Genomic DNA, 22748 nt, shown 5'->3' with positions numbered 1-22748 from the left:
TTTAGTGTAAAAAACTAATTACAAACTATAATAATAAAACAAATAAACTGGAAACAAATTTACATAGTAATTAGGTCTATTTTGAAGAAATAGAGACATGGATAGGAGAAAGGTCTGTAGGATAGACAGTGAAAAAACATGGATGTAGCCACTGTGACATGAAAGCTTGAGATGAGCATTTTTGTCTTTTGGTGTTTTGAAACCAGTTGTGACAAGCCAGGGGGGTGGGACAGTTAAAATCCATGCTCATTGGCTAACGTTCAGTGAACTGGATAATCCTCGTTTCTGACACTTAGAATGACCAGAATTAAAATGGACTTAAAGTTTTATCTATATGACCCAAAGCTTTATCCATCTTTTATATCATCTATGGTTTGTAGCCTGTTTTGTAAATCATGATCTGATTGGTTAAAGGAATGGACAAGAAAAACAAACAAACAAGAAAAACTTGCATAAGTACTTTTTAAAATAACTGGGTCATTTCCATAATGGAGAAAGTGTAAAAACTGTCCAAACTGAAGCAACAGAAGCTCAGATGTGTTGAGCTTAAGTTGATGATTTGGGTCAAGTTTAAAAAATAAGGGAAACTATATTTCCCGCAGTATTGTATTCTTATTAACCCCTTTGTAACACTCACATCTGCTGACGTAAAGATGGCACAGTGTCCCTTTAAATGTTCATTTATATTTGAGGTCATTTTGCTCTTGTATTCTGACCATAGTTATGGTTTATGTTGCACATTAGTTTTTTGTTTCTTATTTAAAAAAAAAAAGATAATTTACAGTATGACACAGTAAATTCCACTGAGATGTCATTTCCGTGCATACGTGGTCATGACTTATTAAATGTGAAATCTGAATCTACATTTTTGGTGACTCCGGGTCTGATCTGTTCCACTCTGCTCGTAATTTGCCCTCGGTGCTGTTCACGCTGATTAAGAACAGAACTCCTTTTTGAAAATTACTGTCAGTTATAGTTTCACTCTTAACAGCATATATCACAGTTTCCTTGGAAGCCAATCAGGACTTGCCTTTTCAGGAATCTGTAGTTTTTTGCTGCATAGCCAGTGTCACTCTATTTTCCCTCTCCTGGCCACACAACCTGAGAGAGATTAATAACCTCTTTAAAGTTAAAGAACAAAAAAAAGAAGAAGAAGAAAGAAACAGCTGCAAACAAACCCAGGGAGGCTGGATTCTGGGTTCATGTTTACATTGCTTTTATGATTTGGTTCTTTCCTGCTCCTCCCATCTGCAGAAGCGTCACTCTGTTCTAAATGCAGGCTGGGTAACCTCCACTTTTACCACTCGTAGTGGTTTGGAGTAATGGGGCGTGGAAGCAGGGTTCGGGGTGCGAGGCCTCTGAAATGATCCTGTGGTAAAGTAGTGAGGGCCAGGATGACATGGTCCCACCCACTGAGCCCAGGACCGAATCCAATTGGTCATCAGCCAGCTTGTCTACACAGGGCGTTGCCATGGTTTCTGAGCCGTAAAGAAGTCTTTAATCGAGCTGTTGTCATCATAGGATGGTGGTGACCACTTGGGCTCAAAGTGGAGAGATATAGGCAGCACTAAAGAAAAAAAGAGAGAAAACAAGATATCAACTGTGTGGCTCAGAATAGAAAAGACAGAGCCCTGTCTTCATAACATACACACATAAGGATCATCCCCTTTTTTTAATGTGTGTATTTATTTACATATACAAACAGGCCTGTTTGTATACGGCATGCTATGTTCTGCACATACTGTTGGATTAGCAGAAATGGGGTGTGTGGTGTTCAGCGATGACGAGATGCAGAGGAGTGGCGCTGGCTTGGGTATCGAGCTGACCGAGCTCAGACATCAGGTTTCCTCCACTCGGGCCAACGCATTTTAGATGGCTGGATGGACAGCAGTATCACCTGCTGACATTTACGCTGGACGGTTTCACACACAAGAATACACAAGATATGGTGACTAGTGTTAGCAGCACTGTGTGTGTTTACTCTGCTGTGAGCCATCAGGGTCTTCAGGAGCCCCACCTGTTGATGGTATCTAACATGAACGGCGTATTTTGAGAGGAACTTAAATTAAATGATTAAACACGGCAAAGAAGCGCTCAGGGCAGTCGCACTGGCTCACAAGCCGGTGTGTGACAAAATGAAATGGCCTTTTGCCTCAGTCCTTCAAGTTGATGGTGCCTGCCACTGTAAGAGGGAAACATGCTGCCTCAGCAAACTGTTTAGTATCATTCTGGAGGAGCTAACGCTGTTTCTCCCCGTTAAATATGGGAAACATACATAGACTGGCCTGTGATGTCACTTGTTATTGCTGGAGGCCCGCTGTAGGAAAAATCTCATTTGCCTTTGTTGAGCGCTGTAGTGAAAAGGAGCTTATGTTGTAAAGATGTTACTGTAGCTGCTGCGCCGCCCGCCACGTCTGTGTGTGTGTGTGTGTGCGCATGCCTGTGTCTTTAACTGTCTCTGCACTACATTGTGCATCTAATGTTTGTTTTTCCTCACATTTGTGCAACTTTGACCAGACAATGGTTTCTGTACCTGTTTGTTTATGGCCCAAACAAAAGAAGTTAAGAGGCGGCCCTTTGTGCAGGAGATTTATGCATGACAGTGGCTATTGTAGTTTTCATAAATGATTACACGTTTCCTCTGCCTGCCTGTCTTTGATTTTTCATGTGCTTTGTGAACATGCTTCACCACCCTTTGTGCCAGAGAATAAGATCTAACTTAGGGACGGTGACGATGGAGTGAGTCATGCCGCTGAGAGAATGAAATATTCAGCAAAATCTTATGGAACATAACGGTTACATGTTGGGATAATGATTTGTCAGAGGTCGCATCAAGTTGCTTAAGTTCCACCTCTAAAGTTCCTTCTGACGCCCACAAGATGTTCCTGGGATGGTGCAACCCAAATGCAAATGTGTGCACGTGTGTTAACCCGTGATTATTTTTTTTAGGCTGAAAAGGAAATTTTAAGATTAAGGGAGGTAAACTGAAAGGTCAAAAAAATTTACAGAACTGTGGAGAAATAAAGTTAAAAAAAAGACTTGGTCCTTTATAAATGTTGACATCATGGTTTAGAATTCTATAAAATAAAATGTGTGCATTAATTCTTCCCCAAAAAAAAGAAAAAAGAAAGAAACATTTTACCACAAAGTAGCACTCGGGAGGAGTGTGAGATGGTGTTTTTCTTTTTGTTCTGGTGATGAGATAAACCGTGTGTTTGAAGCGGACGTATGGAGAAAAGACAACTGGAATAAAACGGTTGATATTTATTGCCACCGCAGTTATTCCCGTTGTTTTTTCTACCAATCCTGACGACCACCTCCTCCATCTCAACAAGTCTCCCCTCACATTCAGCTTCTTCGTGTTTTACGGAGCAGCAGATTTGTGTGCTGTCCTCTAAATCATTTCCCTCTCTAGCAGATTGCTCCCCACTGGAATATTGGCCTGACAGCCCTTTTTCCCCCCCCCTCCTTCTACTTCCCCAGTGGACTCATTTACATTTATGCACGCAGCAATTAATTACAGACTGGCGCTGGCCTTGTAAATTAGAGGGAGCTGAGGTCGCCCTCATTAATTGCCCCTGACAGTTAAAGCCTTGTTTGGGTCGTGACAAGGTTGACTTTAGGCCGGGACACTGGAAGCTTTGCAAAGACTGGCGTGTCTTCATACATCTGATATCATTTTGGGGTAAATTAACATGTTTCTTGATGACTATGTTATTGTGTTCTAGTTTTTTTTCTGTTCTCTTGGACACAGAAGCATTTTGCAGTCTCTGTGTTCTTGGCATCCAGAGGTCACCATTCCAGGCTTTGTGTTTTGTCTTCAGAGTAATGCCTTGTGTATTCTGGGGGTCTTTCATCCAAATGCTTGCGTATGTAAGTTTTCTATAGGCCCAGGAGTCAGGCAGGCAACTTCTCACGGTTTTGGCCTTTTCATGCGAAGACGCTCCAACTTTTTCCAGCTCCTTCCTTCACAAGGCCCTCCTTTCTTCTCTGTCACGCAGCGATGTGTTTGTGCATACCTCACCAGCTCGACAAAAGAAGGGAGAGATCCTATTCACTTTTGCCTTTGACATTCACCTCTTGTTTTTACAGTCTTTCCAAGGCGCGCTGTTTGCACAGTGGAACAGGCTTTGTCTTGAAGAAGCGGGACAATGGTGAACACCATAATGTAATCTCCTAAGGGTGGTGAGCAGAGGGGTGAGGTTTAGACATATGTGCCGGCGCTTGCCCCTACCGTCCTCTGTCTCCCTCCCACCTTTAACTTTAGCAATATTTCATGTTAACAGCGACTTGGGAGAGAAATGCGTGTCGTCACTTAAGCTTCTGTAATGTTCGCCCAGGTATTCCATGAAGGGAACACAAAGGCTTTTCACTCATGCAAACATCCCCTTCCCTTGTTGCACCTTTAAAAAAAAAAAAAAATATTCTGTAGCAGTTTGCCCACCCACGTGCAACTCTTCAATCCTTTCTTCTCCTGCTGACATAATAAGGAAACATTATCCATTCCTTGACTTAACTAAGTGTTTTAGCAGTCTAAAACCAGCCACAGAAGAGCTGCTGGATGCAAATGTCGACCTCCAAAAGTCAAAGTCCTGTGCTTTGGTCGCCCACCCATCAACATATAATTCCTATGAGGTGGAAGAATTCTAAAAGTCTTTGTAAATTAAAAAATAAATAAAAATAACATATATATATATATATATATATACATATTCACTTTATTGCTTGAATATCTAGGTGTGTATAGTTTAGCGAAAGGCAGGAATAGCAGCACATTGTTTCGCTTTAGGACTTGTTGTACAAGCTACGTTGTTTCATTTAGGATGTCACGCTTCAAGGACAGAGTAAAGACAGCAGCAGTATTCATAAAAAATTAAATTCATAGAACAAAAAACTTGTGTAAAAGTTTTTTTCTCTGATCAGTGAATCATACAACCTCAGAAACACTGTCTATATGTCTGTCACAGTTTCATAGTGCGCAGATTTAAGAGTTCAGTGCTAATAGTTGCACACAGCAGGTTTCCCTTCTTACGCACCCAGAGTGAAAATACTAAAAAAATAATCTCTTAAACATTACAAGACCTGGATGACATGGCCAGTGGCCCTCAGAGAGGCAGTGTGCGCTATAAGCTCATCATTTATGGGTCAAGTGAACCTCATTTTGGTTTAATTGCCCATATGATTAGCTGGAACCATGCACTGTTTCCTACGGTGCAGACATGGAAGTGGCAGCACAGAGCCTCATGCAGGGCCACGCTCATTGAGAGCGCTTCCGCCTAATAGAGTTCCATTGTTCTTTCTCCAGTGTGTCCACGATTGCACAAGTGGCATTGACAGCTGCAACAAGACAACATTTGGGACTGCGCATATTTTGTTGCTTGAATGCGTGCATTCATTGTGCAGGTGCTGGCCTCGCTGTGAACATAACACAGGGTATCTTCTTGTCGTGCACGGTATTGCTCACCTCTTTAAAAAAAAAAGTTCCCTAATGCAATGATGTCACAGCTTTGGTTTTTGTCTTTTGTCTCAGGCCTTTTGTTTTGCTGCTTTCAGTATCTATTCCAAATATCAGACACTTTGTTTCCCCTGCAGCTGGCTCAACTGTAGGGTGACATGTGCCATTTTACAGCTGTTGGACAGTGGGCCAAAAAGGTAGCTGTTACTTCCTGCAGTTGTCAGGAGAAGCCTGTAATGGCTCTATAGCCTGGATCTCCTATGTCAGGTCCTCCCCGAGAAGAGGATCTGACATAGTGGTGAAGAGCAGCAACTGAGCATGAGTGTGCAAGCACAACATATTAGAGGAAAAAATAAAAGCAGCCAGTGTGTGTCACCTGGTCTATAAACGTCCATTTGAGTGCTCACTGCTTCCAGCGAAGAACTTGGTAAATAATTCCTGCATTAATTTACTTCAGATGACTAGCTCTCTTTTTGTTCTTTTATATTTCAGGCTCTACAGTACACACATTTATAACAGTTCCGTTGGTATAAACACTGTTTACACATTGCATATGCACATGTGGACATGTGCAGAAATCCTGCAGAAAACACGCACACCAGCATAAGCGAGTGGGTCCTTGCACACAGGATTTTTGCTGAGTCTGTGTATGTTTTGCGGCAGTGCTCCTCTACTGGACAGCCAGCTGTCTCTCCGATTACCCAGCATCCTCCCGGTGTCAGATCTGCCATCTGCAGATGAGTGGCAGGGTGTGTGGAGCAGAGGAATGACGGGGGAAAAGAGGGAGCGAGAGCGAGAGGGGGGGTTAAAAAGAAAGAGAGGAAACAGAATAACTGGTTCTGCAGACATCTGGAACGTGTTCAGACGGGTCAGCGAGAGCTGCGGAGTGTGAACGCTGCTCAGGGGAATCCAACTCGCAGTCACTTGATTGAGAAAGTGGCTTTTTGAGTCAATGGCTCCTCAAGGCAAAGACAGAGAGAGAGACAAAGAGAGTTGCATCTTACAGAAATGTTTGGAGCGATGTTTCACCAAAATGTGTTTTTACCCATTATTTGTTATCGGTTTTATTATCAGAACTTCTTTGATTTTCTCCGTTCAGAATAAGATTCAGATTTAATTGTGCCCTGAGAGAAAAATGCTTCTACGAGAGAATCATTTGGCTGATTAAAGACATGAATAAAAGATCATATATGCCCAGTGTTTGCTTTTTTCTTCGTTGTTCTCAATTAGGCTCAAATGGTAGAATCAAAGGGGTGTTTGTATGGCCCCCTTTGTACCACTTAGATGCTGTGTTTGGGTGACTTGATGATGAGCGGCATCAGAAAAATGCTGCTTTGGTGTGTTTAATTGCTTTGTCTGTCTCTGTCTGCACAGACACTCTCTTTAAGAGCCTCCTTATCCTGGTCAGTTCTTTCTTTCATAAATTAGCAACCTTCCTCTCTTAATTATGACTATCTCTCTCTCAACCTGGGGCTCCCTCAGAGTGATGACTCCCTCCATCCTGATCACAGTACCTTCAAAGTGTTGTCATTATTTGTTATTATCCGGTTTAGCAAATGACTGCTTGTGGTTTGCACGTGTGTGTGTGTGTGTGTGTGTGTGTGTGTGTGTGTGTGTGTGTGTGTGAGTGAGGCTATAATAAGGCTGACCCCCGGTTAGCTTCGGGAGTGAGAGTGGTTTGTTTTAAGAATGGTGAACTGTCCACCCGATGAGAGATTTCTTTTCCGTGCTCTCGCTGGAATCGGCTTTTGAAAGAAAATATCAGACATCGCTAACCACATTAAGACAGATTTCAGCCAATTTCTTCTTCTTTTTTTTAAAACTTCAAAGCTGCGTACAAGTATCACGTTGTTTGTCATTTGTTGGGCTTTGCGTGGCTCAGTGTGCGCCGCTGTTTGTGCAGGGGAAAGTGCTGCGAAAGAAATACACTGATCCTCTGTTGGGTCTGCTGTGGACTTGATACAGGAGCTCTGTTCTGTCATGAACATCCGCTACAGAGGGCTCCCAGGTGGGCTGAGAGTGTTCACTGTGCTCCAAGAACAGATCCCAATTCAAATTTTCATAGTTTGTCAAACCATTGCTGGCGTGATGCAAAAAATGTAGCACTGAAAAATATTTCCTGATTTGCATGGCAAGGCTGTCGCCGTGGAGGGTCACATAAAATGTCAGTTTTCATCTCATCATAGATGTTATCTGACAAAACATTCCTTGTTTTTGTCTATTTTGCTCTATTCTAGGTGATGTTCATGAATTTTAAAGTGCATCCTTAAGTGCGAAGAGGGTGTTGGAGCTGAAGCCTCTTATTTCTGTAAGTTTTCCTCATCCACTGACATGACAAGTACTTTCTTGCACTGTAACACCGCCAGCTTCTTTGTGATTTTTGTGCCACTGCTTGGCACCTCGGATAACAGCTTCAGTAACAAGGCAGATGATAAGCTGTTGCAGGGAAAACACTATTGTTTTGGCAGAGCAGCACAGAGCGGCTCTCGCTGGTGTTTGAACATGCCAGGTTTTGCACCAGCGGTTGTGTTACCTGAGGTGTGTGTGTGTGTGTGTGTGAATGCTAGCCCATGTTAACAAAACTGTATCCAGCTATTTGCTTGTCAGCCACCTCTCACTCCTCCGTTGCTACAGACAGACTGCTTTTCATTTTGTTTCACAGCAAATGCAGACCTCCACTTCTGGAAGTGTTCTGCCCTGTGTGCCCTCAATAGCCGCTTTCACTTGGGTGAAGAAAGGGGTCTTTTAAAGGCTCCCACAGGCATCACTCCAGGAACCTCTCGCTGCTGGGACCTACAGTGTGCCTTTTAATGGACTTTCTCTCTGTGAGCAATAAAGATTATATCTGGAGTCAAATAGTGCTACAGGTAACACTAGCCTAAATTAATCGGGTGAAGTCGCTGGGGCTGATCTCAGTGGTTTCAGCAGAGACATATGAAATGTACAGATGGGAGAGGTTGAAGAAAAGAGTGATCTGACCATCTGGCTAATCCCCCTGTTTAAGAATACCTATTAAGGCCCTGTCTAGTGCCCCTTGTGTCACTGGTAGGTCAGCCAGTGGCCTCTTTGATCCTCACTAGAATCTCGCTAACAGAGTACATGAAAACTCTTCAGAGTTCTGCTGTGAGCGGTAATCTGTATCCTACTGGCTTGTAGCATTTTAGCTTTAAATACTTGGTTTATGGCTCATGTAAATCATTTTTGGGGTTACATCAGGAAGGACATCCTGCCTAGAAATCTGCCAAATCAAACTTGCGGAGCTACCTGCTGTGGCGACTCCTTGTGAATAAGGAAGCAGCTGAAAGTAACATTTTTATAATTCATCTTTTATCACAAACTAGAACTGCCATTTGCTACCTGCGTATGGGACCAGTGCAAGAGGTCACAAGATAAATAAGCCAGGTTACGGATGGAAAGAAGGATAGAGAGAAAGATGGAAAGAAAGATGAAGAGAGAAGAAAGTGGTTAAGAAGATGGATGGATTGATTACTGAGTGTACTTACCCCTTCATCCCTCCGAATTACCAGTAAAAATCAAAGAAGAAAGAACCACTTTGGTTAAACTAAAAAGAATTATCAATCTAGAGCAATTTAGGGAGCAATATTGTGGATCTGTGGAATCCTTTCACAGATTTTTTTTTATCATAGATAAAAGCACTGAAGTAAGGAACTGTATAAAGACTGGAAAAAAACCCAGGTGACTTAGGCTCGCTTATAATTCTATCAAACATCCTTAATTTCATCAGCTGATTTGCAAACTCAGAATCAAATTATTGTGTCTTTTAACATGCAATTGCTTTTCAAATCCAATAACATACCGGTAAGATGACAAGTGGACCCTCGTAACAAAATCACAGTCTTTATTGGGTACCAATCCTGTCGTGACAGCGATGATTTATGGCATCTTTGTTTCACAGGACTTTGGAAGGAAGAGGATGTTGTGTGCTTGAGTTACAAAAATTGAAGCCTTAACTTGCTATAAATATCCAGCGAGTGATCAGAAGAGCAGTTCTGTGTCTGTGGCGTCACTGGGCAGTGCTCCAAATGTGAAACAGGATAATGTCGATTATCGCGTGTTCACATTTAGCGTGTGGAAAACTACATTTTTCTTCTTCGTTTTTCTGTGAATCCAGAATGTTTTAATCTTCCATGAGGAAATTAGGATCAGAGCTTATATATAAATAAACTGACACAACATGTCCACAGCACGGGATTTCAAGCTGTAGGCGATATTAGTGTTGTCTTCTGAAAATCTCAATCAGAGCTGTAATGAGCAGTAAGAAAGAGTTCAGGAAAATAATTCAACCACTTTATGCAAAAAGATAGCCCTGTGTTCAGAGCTCTGTTGTTACACATAGCTGCTGTAATAGAAGTCATTTGCAAAGAGTTAGACAAGTTACCAGACAGCAAGCAGCTGTTGAGATGATTCGTAGTAAGCAAATGAGCTAATAAGCTAATGAACCCACTGAGGTTACCTGTTTGGCCTCCCCCAGGAAAATGTCCTTATCTGCTCCACGACATTTGACTTTAGCTTTGTGTGAGAACTCGGCTGCATTACTGCTAATGGGCAGCATCTAACAACATTTAGTGTTGCTTAGTTAACATTACGCAGTTAACCTCACGTTAATCTTATGTTAGCAGAACTCTGTTGTGTCCTCTTCAAGTTGGACAGTTAGTTTACTGTTCTGATTTATCCTCACATATGACTTTTCTGTGGTGGACAGGATACCTTGAAAGGACATTTTCTGGGATGGGAAAAGAGAAGTGAACTGCTAGAGTACATATGCGCGAGTGTTATGTATGTTGTTGTTTCCTATATGTGTTTGTGCTCGCATGTGCGTTGGTGTTTTGCACACTCATGCCTCATCAACATCCCATCAGAGGCCCATCTGGTTTTCTTTGAAGCGGCTCGTGGAGCTGCAGCAGCCCTGGCTTTAAGGCAGGGCCAAGCCAGCAGCAGTTCCTCCCCACTTACACATAAGTCCATGGTGCGAGGCCCTCTGCCAGTAACATTATAGACCGACCCTTGTGGCTACTTCCCAAACCACCCAAGCTCATACCCCACTTTCTCTCTTCTATTGCCCTTGAAATGGGGCCTGCTCTAAATATTATCTCCCCCTGTGCTTTATCCCTCCGTTTATCCCTAAGTCTGCAGAGAGAAGAAAGGAGCCGTGGGGCTTAGTCACTTTTTCCCTTCTCTTCTCCTCTCTCCAAAACCACAGGCAGCGGCAGCGGCTTCCTGGAGATGAGCGCTTTTGTCTGTTGTGTGACCGCTGTGGCTTTAGGCAGATCCTCCTCTGATGAGGTAATGCGCAAGCTGGATGATCAGGCAGAGGGAGAAAGCAGGGAGGTGTAGGAGAGGGACCTCAGTTTGGATCTATATTTTAACCTTTGATTTATCGAGCTGCTTCTTACATCCACATCCTGCTTCACATGGAAGCCACGGCACACACACAGTGGGCCAGTGTCACCAGTTATCAACTAGTGACTGCTAATCAGCTTCACTAAAGCTAGATGCTAGATAAAGCAAGTTAAATGAGGTTGTTGCCAATAGAAGACCAACTGATTTTCTCTTGTGATCTTGTTTTGAGTTTTTGTCTATGTAGAACCGTAAAGGAACAGAGAGGAAACAAATGGAGTGAGCAGTGTGGTTCCCAACAAAGTTCATGAGTGAAAATGAAACTGGGAATGTTGGGAACTTTTTAGATGAAATAAGAGGTCGCACAGCAATAACAGTAGACAGTGTTGGCAGTTGGGTAGGATGCTGGCAGGATGGTGGGGGATCATAACCCCTAAGCTTGTTCTTCTTAGCTATTAGTGAATACATAACAAATTTGTCCAAAAAAACAAACACTCCAGTTGTGCATCTCCCATACAGTAATAACTAAACATCAAGCCAGCAGACGTAAAGCAAAGTGTTTGTTATATGCGTGGCCTTAAATGTGTTACGTAGCACTTACAGGCTATGTAACACATTCCTGATGGGAATGTGAAAACAGATGCACAGTAGTCATGTTTGGATCACAGTTACGGAACAGTCTTCATAACTGATGAAGAGCTGTCTTCGTCATTTTTCATAATCAAATGGGGAGAAATGAATTACTCTGGTATTTCTAATTTTCTGTTAACGTGTGACAATTAATTTTTCATGCAAGACTTCCTCGTTGTATAAAGCTTTGGTTAAAAGAAAATCCTGCCTGGTGACTTTAATCCTTGGATCAGAGACACAGTTGGCAAAGTTGAACTGCAGACTACTGATGAGTGGCGAGAGCGTCTGTGAAAAAAGCTTTAGCACACGGGAATATTTCTTGCATTTCCTCTGCTATTGGCTCCATTAGTAATCAGTAACTCTTTATCATTTTGGGAGTTTGTTTCTGCAGTTGCAGCAAAAAATATTCCTAAATATTTGTTGCTGCAAAAGTTACACAATCATTTTGCATCAATATACAGAAAGATTTCAATATTTGCAGATATCCAAATCTTGTCTTGAACTGTTGTGAAATGAAGCAGCTCTTTCATTATTCCCATTATTCACTTTGTGTTTCAGCTGCTACTTAAGAATTTCTTCATAGATTAAAAAAGGTGTCAAAGGTTTTGTGTGATTTTAATGTGCAAATTTCCACTCCAAAAAAAAAAAAATGGACAGGAACCCCGCTCATTGTTATTTGCATATGTGTCTGTACTGTAAGTGTTTCCAATGCATTTTTGCCCATTTTATATCTTTTTCTTTGGTAACTGCTGCTACACTCAGACCTCAGGCCTCCTGTTAAGGAGTGCCAGCAAACTCACTGACATTAAGAATGATTGCTTCCTGTTTTACCTGCCATGGGTCGTGGAGGTCTGAGGCCAGGGTCAGCCTCTCTGTTGTGGTTTTTGCTGGAGATGTCACTGGGTCCTTAGATCACAGTGATCCAGCGTATTATTCTCTCCAGACAATATGCTTCTATACCTCTTTGCATTCTTGAACATGCCGTAGCTGGAATGAGTTTTTTTTTTTCAGCTGTTTGGTTTCCTTCAACACTTCATTAAAAACAGTGGGTTTTAAATACCTTGTGTTTGAATGTTGTGTTGACTGTGTAGGTGGAAAGAAGGAAGGTCAAAAAGCAAACAGCACATCTGCAACAATGGCTGTCCCGCAGTGCTAACACTTGCCGTTAAGAGACTTGTCTCAGCTTTATATTTGCGATCAAAATTAAAGCGACCCTGAATACAGTTCACTGCAGCATCACGCAACAGCATAGCAGCCTCATAATTACAGTATTCTCATTAAAGTAAAATCCTGCATCTCATTTGAAAGCTGCCATCAGCTAAAATTAACTTGCCCTAATGGCTGCTGATTGCATTCCTGCAGTGGCCAACCCCCTCCTCCAAATTTAGTGATCTGATCATTTAAGTACATGCTAGCATAATTGAGGTCTCTTCCTTGATTAGATTTGCGCCAGCTTTTAACAAAGCCTGCTCGAACTTAATCCAATGAGCCCCATTGTAGCAGGAGAGGATGGATGACATCGCTCCTGGTTAGCGTCAACATCAACCGTGCTGTCGAGCAATTAGAGGCCACGCTGATAAAGTAGCTGGACGACTATAGCTAATGAAACAAATGTTCTCAAAGCTCGTGAGACAACAAGCTGACAACTGAGCCACGTCTCATAATCCATTCATCTGACTTTGTACACAGAAAGTTTTCAGAAAGGACTTTGAAATGAGAATTTAAGTTCAAGGAGTCGCTTCGGTTTTACAAATAACAAGCTTGTTATTCATATTGTATTAGGCATGCAGTAGTAAGACAGTACCTTTCACTGTAATAAAAGAGTCCTTGGAGTAAATTTGAATGTTTATTTAGTACCAAACGAAGGCTTACACTGACTGGAGCTGTCACAGTCAAACAGTTTCAGTGGTTTAAAGCATGTATTTGAGTTTTACCCAGCTACACAACATCCCTGTGCTGCAGGCCTGACCCACTGGGACTGAAACAAGCAGTTCAGCGGGGCATAGATGCGCTGTCTTTGGCAACATCTTCCGATGACACCTGCCTGCCCATAATCACAGTTAGAGACTAAACCGCCTCCTGACCTGTGGCTGTGTCACACGTTAAATCCTCTAATCTTCTCCTTTGTTCTCTGTCACCCTCGATTAGTTATGCAGCAAGAGTCAGCGAGAAGAAAGTATGTGCTGAGTTTCCAAGTACATGCCTGTGCTCAGATTAGTAACCATTAAATGCTGTATGCATTTATGAGTCTTAGGAGCTTAACTACTCACTTCTTGTAACAATAAGTGAGTAGTTGGTGTTGAAATAATTAATCGACAGAAATTGTTTTTTTAAACCAAAGGGCCTCAAAATACGCAGGTTCCATCTAACGTTGTAAACTTGATGGTGAGAAATTATGATTGGCTTATGTTACAGTTTTCTTTATATTTTGAAAACAACAATAATAGTTAGCATTTTAATCAAGAAAAAAAGTTAGACACTGACTCAACCAAAATGCTACAAATGCTCCATAAAATTAAAGGCTTCCATGAGTTACTCCATCACACACATTCACCTGACATAGATTTGTAGCTGATGTTTAGCTTCATTTTATCCTGCAGGCGAGTATATGCAGTTAGGCTATGTCCGACTGATCTTATGATATAAGCGTCTTTTTAAGTACTGTGAGGGTTTTGAGGGAATCAAGACTTTCTTTATTGCTTCTTCCCATCTATTCTGCGTCTGTTAACCCTCTTCTATTCTTAACAATAGGATTTCACTATAAGTAGGTCTGAACAAGTTGAGGCTCACCTGTTCAAGCTGTAACTAATCATAGGACTATCTCGGCCTATAAGGTGACACGGGATGAGCAGGCATGCTGGTATGTAAGGAGGAACAAGAAATAACACAAGTGATTTTGGATAGCAGCCCAAGTTTGTGAAAGGCTGTTTTCGAAATCAAAAGTTGTTTGATTAGCAGTTTCAGGATGTTTTCGCAATGCTTTTCTGATGTACTTTACTAAGTTTAGGCATTCAGCACAGGCAGACAAAGCATAGCAGGCCGGAACATTTAAATTTAAATAACTCAGAGTATGTACGCCACCTTATCGAGGTTTGTGTTTTCAGGCAATTGACAAACGCTGACACATAATGCGATAATTTACAGGGAAAACAATGCTGTATTATGTATACCAGGGACACTTAAGACTGAAGTAACTGGGAAATGAATGCAGGCCAAATTTATGTGCTTGTGTTTAAGAGGGCGAGCAGCTCTAGAGCATGTTTGTTAAAGCCTTTGGATAAGGCTCCAAAATGCTTGGCTCCTTTTCAAATGCCGGTTTGCTTGCTGATAATAGAGACAGATTTTTGATGCTGCTGCCAGTTTGTTGTTATATAAAAAAGATACACGCTCAGATATGTAGGAAAAAAGCGTGCCACACAGGCGTCGCTGAGGAAAAATACACAAATCCAAATGATTTATCGCCTGGATGCTATTAATTTAACCTATGGAGTCTTACTCAATAATTAATGTCTATTGGCATATGACCCTATATGCCATACAGTAAACAGCATGTCTCATAACTATGTATGAGATTTTTAGTTAGCTAATATATGGCTGAAAGGCTCAGAGACAAGCCCTGGGTCTTAATAAATCAGCCATATCTAATGAAGCCCCTAATTGTGATTTACAGCCTGCATGCCCTGTGCTGTGATGGAGAGTAAAACAGCTGTACAGAGAGAGAGAGAGAGCGTACAGAGGACGAGAATCATCCAGTGGCACCAGGCAGAAAAGAAACTCTGCCGTATTAAAAACATTGCTCCCTTCCAGCAACTGTGAAATTCTTGCGCGGGTCCCGTGAGACCTTTGTCCAGATATGTTACTTAATGCGATAAAAATCAAGCAGCTGGACGAGTAACCATCGCACTCCAGTCCAACCACGAACAGGGAGCGCAGGAGAGGGATATTTACACACTCGCATAAAGCGCTCCACCCAATCCAAGTTCTTTTTGTAAATTATTTTGATTCATTGCCCGTGGTTATTTTGCTTTCCAGTGGAAGACGTGCTATAGCTCCTTCTTCTTCTCTGTTTCTTACTGCTATACTTGCCTTTTCCTGTCCATTCCAAACTAACTGAAAACATGCCTCGTGTTGCTTGTGTGCCTGAATGTTCATATCATCCACTAGCCCTTCAGATAAACAAATGTAAGATGGATTTCATTATATTATGCACAATTGATAGACTGTCCACGGCTGACATCAGTCTTTTTGCAACGACTAACTCCACCTTAGTATTAAATATTTGCCCTGTTTCAAGGACTTAAGTCATTGTGAACATCGGCTGCTGTGATTGGCTAGATTAACAACCTAGTTTGAAGTTAGGCCTTGTGCGCAATGAACAATGTGTATTCTCTGCAAGGTAGGACAATGGATACTTTGTGTGGTTTAAAGAGGCTCTGATCTTGGAGCACACACGCACACCTCTCGACACCCAAGGCTGTGGCTGTGTATAGTTGTATATGTGTTTTTACATACTTCATATAAAAAATCCACCGTGACCTATTCAGTTTTTTACTGCCTGTTTTCTAAACCAGCTACAGGGCTGTCTCTTCAGTATTTCATTTCTCTCTGCTACAGTATACAAGTGTTTATTGGCTCATCCAAGGTATCAAATATTAACTATCACTTCATGCATAACTATCATTTAAATCATTTCCCACACACACAATACACACATTGAAATATATATATTTTTTATATATATATGTATCACCAATAATTTCCCTACTTGACCTCTACAGTTACTGTTAAGTTTTGATTGTTCAATTTAACCATGAGGTTTTGCATATGTAGACAAAGTAGCCTTTCTTATGAAAAAACAGATGGCAAGCAAGTTTGAAAGTAAATTTAGGAAAATTTAGTAATTAAAAAAGTTTGAAAAATTTCCTTTTCTAAAATTTCCCTTTTAATTTAAAAAGTGTTAAAGTAAATAACTGAGGAAATGTTTCTTTGTTATTGCTGCTTTTTATTGTAAAATAAGCCACATTGTAAATTCAGTGTAAAAATGACACAATTGGACAAAGAAAAAAAAGGAATGAAACATTTAAAATATTCAAAAAGCAGCACTGAAAACTTCCCTGCTGGTAAGATTACTTTTATTTAAGATTTAAGATAACCTTTATTAGTCCCACACGTGGGAAATTTGGTACCTGGTACCTTCAGTGTTAATGTGAGGAACACAAACGCACATAGAACAGACATTCCCTGCTGTAAAGGATGAGGAAGACACACAATGTATGCTTTAATCGGAAGAGTCATAATATTAACTTCACTTTAGGAAAATGTAAAGCTTTTATATTCTTGGATTTGCAGTTTCGGTTACATGCATCTATGAGCATCTGATACATTAAAAATGCAATCACATTCCCACCATCTTTGCTTTTTTACTCCTTGCATGTTGCGTACATGTTAGCCATTACCAAAATGAGTTGAAATAAAACCCCATGTTCTTAGCAAAGATGACTTGGCAGGGCCATCTGTACACATTATGCATTTAAAATGGTTAATAATTGAATAAAACTATGTTTTTATTGACTGACTGAAAGTAGCATGCGTCTGAATAATGCATTCATTTCATGCTAACAAATCGTCAAAGCTCTTTCTCAGATAGGGAACAAAGCTCATTGTCAGCGGATAGAGAGGCAACTGGGATTACAATGGGGACATGCAGTGAAACGACTTGTCAGTCCTAATCTAGGATTAGCAGGCTTTCGCGCCTCCCGGGTGCTCTAAAAGCCACCTGTTTGGACGCTCCTGCAGATGATGTGACACACTAGAGCTGCTTGTTTGATTCTAATTCTTTTGTTTGCATCAAAGTTTTAAAGGATTTTGGTTTTCCCTTACAATGGCACGATCTAAGCATTTAAAGCATTGGAAGCATTTAAAAAAATACTATTGCTGAAAATCTGCTCAAATGGATTTTGTCACTAATTGAGGTCGTCCGGTCCTTTTTCAGAGCACTGTATCTGGGTATTAGCGCTGATTATGTCTTTTCACCCTTGTGTTCAAAGTCGCTATGAACATTTACTGTTTTTTAGGATTGCTGTGACTTTTTTTCCTAACGAAGAGCATTTTTCAGCGTTTTTTTTTGGCACTTCATATCAGTGATGTAAAGTGAGAATTCTCTCTTGTTTCTGAGACCTGAATTCTTCGGGACCATTATATCCTCTTAAGTCAACAATTTATGAATTATAACTTTGAACAGGGTAAACCAATGCAGTAAATTAGGACCGAAGAACACTGAACATGTCTGAGCGTGTCTGATGATTGTTCTCAAATTTAGCGAGACCCTCGAGTCCTAAAATTACTTATTAAAGCTTTTTTCTGCTGCTTGCCTCTGGGCTAATGTGATCACTCATGTGTGAGGGCAGCTGTTGTATCGCCACAAGCTTCTGTGATAACTTTGTACTGCCGCTGTCACCCTGAAATATACTTTTGAAACTTAATCCACTGGAAAATGAACCCTATTTGATTGGTTAATCTCCTTGATGTATTTGATTTAGTAAATATATTTGCATTCTTCTGAGATATTTTAACCACACCCAGTTGCATCTGTGCAGAGGGAAACACTTTAATATTGACTCAGTTCTTAAGGATGAGTTCAAGTACAGTTAATAGCTTTCTTCCTTAAAAAGAGAGACTTTATGGTTTTGTCTATATTCTTAAGATAATTGGATTCACCCTTCTTTACAGCTTCTCAGTGACTATATGCGGAGGTCAAAGCATAGCAAGGCTTAAAACTTGTGCAACAAGCTTATTTGTGCATCACAGTGGAGTTATGTTCATCCCCAAAGGGGTGAAAGGTTTCCGGTGTCTTCCAGAGGTCAAAGGTAATTGGCAGCTTCAATTAGTGCCATCAGCTCACGCAGATATATACTGTAGCATAATACCTCACATAAGGTGTTTGTCAAATGGCAAGCTGTGTGTGCTTTAAGCTGATACAAATCAAAGGTGTAAAGAGGTCAGCAGAAAGAGAGACCATAGACGAGCGCATGCTGGTGTAGACATTTAAACGAATGAGCAGAACAGAAACAAAAGTGTGTTGGTTTTCAAGGGTCCTCAAGTAATTGCCATCATAACGTAAGCCTTGTTTCCACCTTTGTGTGCACTGACTATAAAATATTTCAATACCTGATAGGTTTGCTCGTTTATGAATGTTCAGTTTTATTAAAAGTTACATAATACTCAGACTCATAGTTTTGATTCAGCGTTTGGATGTGGCCTTATATTTATAATACATATGCATATGCATGCATATATTCACAAGAAATTACACCTTTGAGCATGATTAGCAATTAAAAAGACACTTTACTTTGTATTCCTCACATCGTGCTTCATTAAACAGTCTGTTTCTGAATAGTTTTTGGAGGCTTCCAACTTATACAGATACCTTGTACTTCTATAATCCTTCAGTATTTGTTATTATAAATTTTTAGGCATAATTACGTCCGCTGTTTGACTTTGTTAATGCGACATATTATGAGGCATACCTTAGAACAGAAAATGTTCACACTGACCAGGGCTTCTAACTACTGTGAGCGAGGGGCTGCACACAAACAGTCCCTTTGAGCCACTGAGTGTTGACTTTGGTTTTCAATGGTCTCTTCATTGGTTTACGCTGTATCGTTGCCATGAAGTAGATAAATGTATATGTGTACTGTATTTGTGTTACCTAGGGGTGTGTTCACATGCCAGGAAAAATAAAAAGCACAAGGGAGGGTGTTGGTCACTAAGGCCACTTCTGGATTTCTGGGGGTCTGCGGTTTTAGTCCGGCATCATCGAGGTACAGAGGCCGAACACACAGGCCCAGAGCATAATGAAGTGTGTTTACGCCCACTTGACAAACGATGCATTCATAATTTGGTAACCGTTCCATCGTTGGCTTTGATTAAGATTTTTACATCAGCAGGACTAATGGAGACATCAAACCCTGTGTTTGCTCCAGGTGTCCATGATGACAGATGAAATCCTTAAACTGCATTTTTTCATGCTGGGGAGTATCAAAATATTTTCTTTCCACATTCTCATAAAGTAGGAAGGATTTCTTGGTTTTTTTTTGTGTAAATTTATACTTGGAAACATTTTTTTAACATTACATTACATCATTTTAACATTTTATATCATTAACATTATTTTAAAATATATTGTATATGAACATATTGCACCTGATATGGCATGTTAATGCCAATTAAATGATAGAAATCCACCAAATCTTCCTTTTCTGTCTTTGTTTTTGTTTTATTAATTTTCAGTGGCTCATCTGACAGACTGAACATTTTATAGTTCTGATCTCACTGTGTGGAACCAGTTTAATAACATCCCCACCATATTACTGAAGGTAAAAACTACAAACTACACCGTATAACCAATCAGAAGTTAATAAGGCCATTTCCCAGTGGTACATGTAGAGTATTGTGTGAATGATCTATTTCCAGACGTGATAGAAATAAAATGTTTTCTATGTAAGGTAGTTGGGCAGCATTATCCCCTGTGCCTGTGTGGGTTTTCCCTGTGTTCTTTGTGTTCATTTGTGATTCTAAATTGAAAGCAAGTGTGGAAATTCTGTGTTGGCACTGTTAAAAAAACATTTATAACATTGCCTGCAAACTATTGCATAACCGGTATGTAAACTGTATACCAACATCTTCACCACTTGTGTAACACCAAGTTGTTAAACCAATTATATGAAAAAACAGGGAACATGTTGTGTCTGTTGCGGACAAAAATTGATGTCATCTGCCCTCACGGAGACAAATGGCATTGTTTAAATAAAGTTAGAAATTTTAAAAAACTTTCTTTCACCTATTAGATTATATTCTTACAGCTTAGAATCACACCAGTCTGTTAAATAAGAGCTAAACTTGTACTTTGTACCTTGCTTAAATGCTTCTTCTACCCTTCCCCTCTGAGTGCCTTGTGGTTGTAAATATTTTCTGACGTGGTAAATACACAGAGCCGCTCAGTGTAACATACTCGCACAATAAGTTCTATTTACCTGAGATTTGTGGAAGGATTTGGCTGTGATGGCTGATTGATGCAGACACTGTTGGGACCCAACATTCATGCACAGCATCCGCCCACTGTATACCTTCTTTCATTGTTTCACCTAAGTCATGAAAAGGTCAGAGAATACCTGCCTTTGCGTGTGATACGAAACTACAGCAGTGAAATAGAACAGCTACTTGTTGGCTGCACGGCTACAGAGCTGCCTCTGTAAGCGAAATCCAATGAGTTGGAGTTTCAGAAAACAAAACTGCTTTTCTTGCTATTAAGCCAGTGATGAAATTGGCTGGTTTGGGGGGGTAACTACTGCTGCTATTGAACTTTTCTATTTTGGGCAAAAGACCCATGATGAGAAATCTCTGGGAGAAAACAGGGCAGCATGTGTGTTCACATTCCACATGTCTGACCTATGACAGTGCCCTCTGTTTGCAGCACTCTGCGATGATCTAATGAGAGTCCAGACAGACATAAGATTTAGGAGTTGGGGGAGCTGCTCTCATACAAGTCCAATTCTCCCTCTTTTTCTTTATTTATCCAGTGAAAGAAACCACATTACCCGTTCACACCTGTGAATTCTCAACGAACTTCATTGATGGTCACTAAACAATTTCTCATGTTTTCAACAAAGCAAACTAACAAAATCAAGTATGTTTAGATATTGTTTGTTGTTTGTTAAATCTGCTTCTTAAGGGTCCACGAATTTTAAGAAATATTTCTGGTTCATATCAGCTCATTTTATATTACATCTACTTTTAATGTCATTATTTCATTACGAGAATGTTCTATTGGAAAGCCAATGCAGAATTTCATGTTGACGTATGCCAGATCAAACAAACTGGAAGTTAAGAAAACATCGGAAAATAGGAAAAAACGCTGCAGAAGTGCACAAAAACTTTACAAAATATGACCTAAGTGTTTCTGGAGAGACAAAAATGTGACGAAAAAGTTGCAGAAAGGACAAACTAACAGTAAACGGCTGATAAAAAAACATGTATTTACAGTCTTATTTGAGAAACTTGAAATGTATGGCTTCTACAGTTTTCCATGTGTAATCGAGAACTTTTAATGACAATGTGGTTTAATACTCCAATAAAATGCTAAACATCATGGCTAAACTAGCCCACTGCTCTGCTCTTAGCATCAAGCACTTTTTTTCTGCAAACGTCTCCCTGCGTTACTTTGTTGAGTTTAAAATTGGCATATAACGTGTAGACATGATGGAGAAAACCTGCAAAATGGTATTGTGAGAATGCCATTGATAATGTCATCTTTCTTGCAGAGAAAGACTCGGAGAAGGGCCTCAGTGTTCTATTTAAAATCTTCGGTTTGCTCGCTTTCACCTTATTTTCTTGTTGGGCCTGTCCAAAAGACAAACAATTCCAAGAAAAGTCCTTATTTTCTTTCTCCTGATTTTTTTCTCCCTTTTTTCTTATTCTCTGTCTCTTTGGTATTTCCCACTTCCTTAGTTCTGTAAAGCTGGGACGGCTGGAGATTTTACACCCAATTGGTCGAGTTGGGGGCCTTTGTCGGAGCCCTTCTCCAGCTCCACAAGTGGCAGAAGGGACCTGGGTTCTGAATGGCGCTTTGTGTACTGTTTTTCTAAGAGGGGGCCCTCTCTCTCCCGCTCTCATCTGTCACAGGTCCCTCTCCGTCCACGCTCCACAATGCCTGATTGTTTCTGCCAAGTCGCCAGGTTCCAGGCCAGATCTGAACAACGCTTTCCTGCCAAATACCGACCCTGGTTTTCGTTTTTCTTCCACACACAAAGGGATTCTAAGTTACTGTCCACGTTTTAGAAGGAGACTTAGATAGCTGTCCACCAGCAGCACTTTATTTGCTGAGTGCGTTTGAGAGCTAAAGGTTGTAAAAATTTCCATCCACAGCCAAGGAAAGAAAGGACCATAAACCAAAAAGGAGGTAAAATTGCTGGGCATACATTTATTGTGATTATTAAAGACAGTAGGTGAAAAACGTGCATATTACATAGATTTAATAATGAGGCTATTAACAGCTTGTTGGATGGATTTTCCTGGAGTCACATTAAAAAACAAAAACAACAATAACAAAAGCAAACAAGGAAAACAAAGCAGAAAAACTATAAATGCACGAGGATGAAAAATTAAGACTCCTCATTCAACAGTGCATGCTCTGTTCAGTTATCAAACAGGCAATCTCACCAGTATCACTTTCCAAGAAACATCTCAGACAGGAGAACCGTTTCCAGGGGAAAGTCTTGATGTTTTTCTAGATGTCTGACAATATGAA

At 40.6% G+C, this 22748-nt stretch overlaps 1 protein-coding gene across 8 annotated transcripts in view; it reads left to right on the top strand.

Moving 5' to 3' along the window:
• LOC100695872 (transcription factor SOX-6) overlaps positions 1–22748 on the top strand; it is a 101568-nt gene that overhangs the window by 8136 nt on the left and 70684 nt on the right. For 3 of the 8 annotated variants that reach the window (XM_019361678.2, XM_005459959.4, XM_013264201.3), the window contains exons 2-3: positions 7693–7763; positions 10677–10759. The exons of 2 other annotated variants lie outside the window; for them this stretch is intronic. In XM_019361678.2, coding sequence (XP_019217223.1) covers positions 10755–10759 — 5 coding nt within the window. In that variant the 5' untranslated portion in view covers positions 7693–7763; positions 10677–10754. Of the gene's footprint in view, positions 1–7692; positions 7764–10676; positions 10760–22379; positions 22401–22748 lie in introns of those variants that run through there. 3 more of the 8 variants (XM_013264202.3, XM_013264203.3, XM_025908550.1) reach the window with 2 other exon arrangements.

Source organism: Oreochromis niloticus, linkage group LG7, assembly GCF_001858045.2.
Source record: "Oreochromis niloticus isolate F11D_XX linkage group LG7, O_niloticus_UMD_NMBU, whole genome shotgun sequence".
NCBI classification, from domain to species: Eukaryota; Metazoa; Chordata; class Actinopteri; order Cichliformes; family Cichlidae; genus Oreochromis; species Oreochromis niloticus.
The sequence above is the reverse complement of the archived record's forward strand: the minus strand, read 5'-3'. Positions and strand labels throughout refer to the sequence as shown.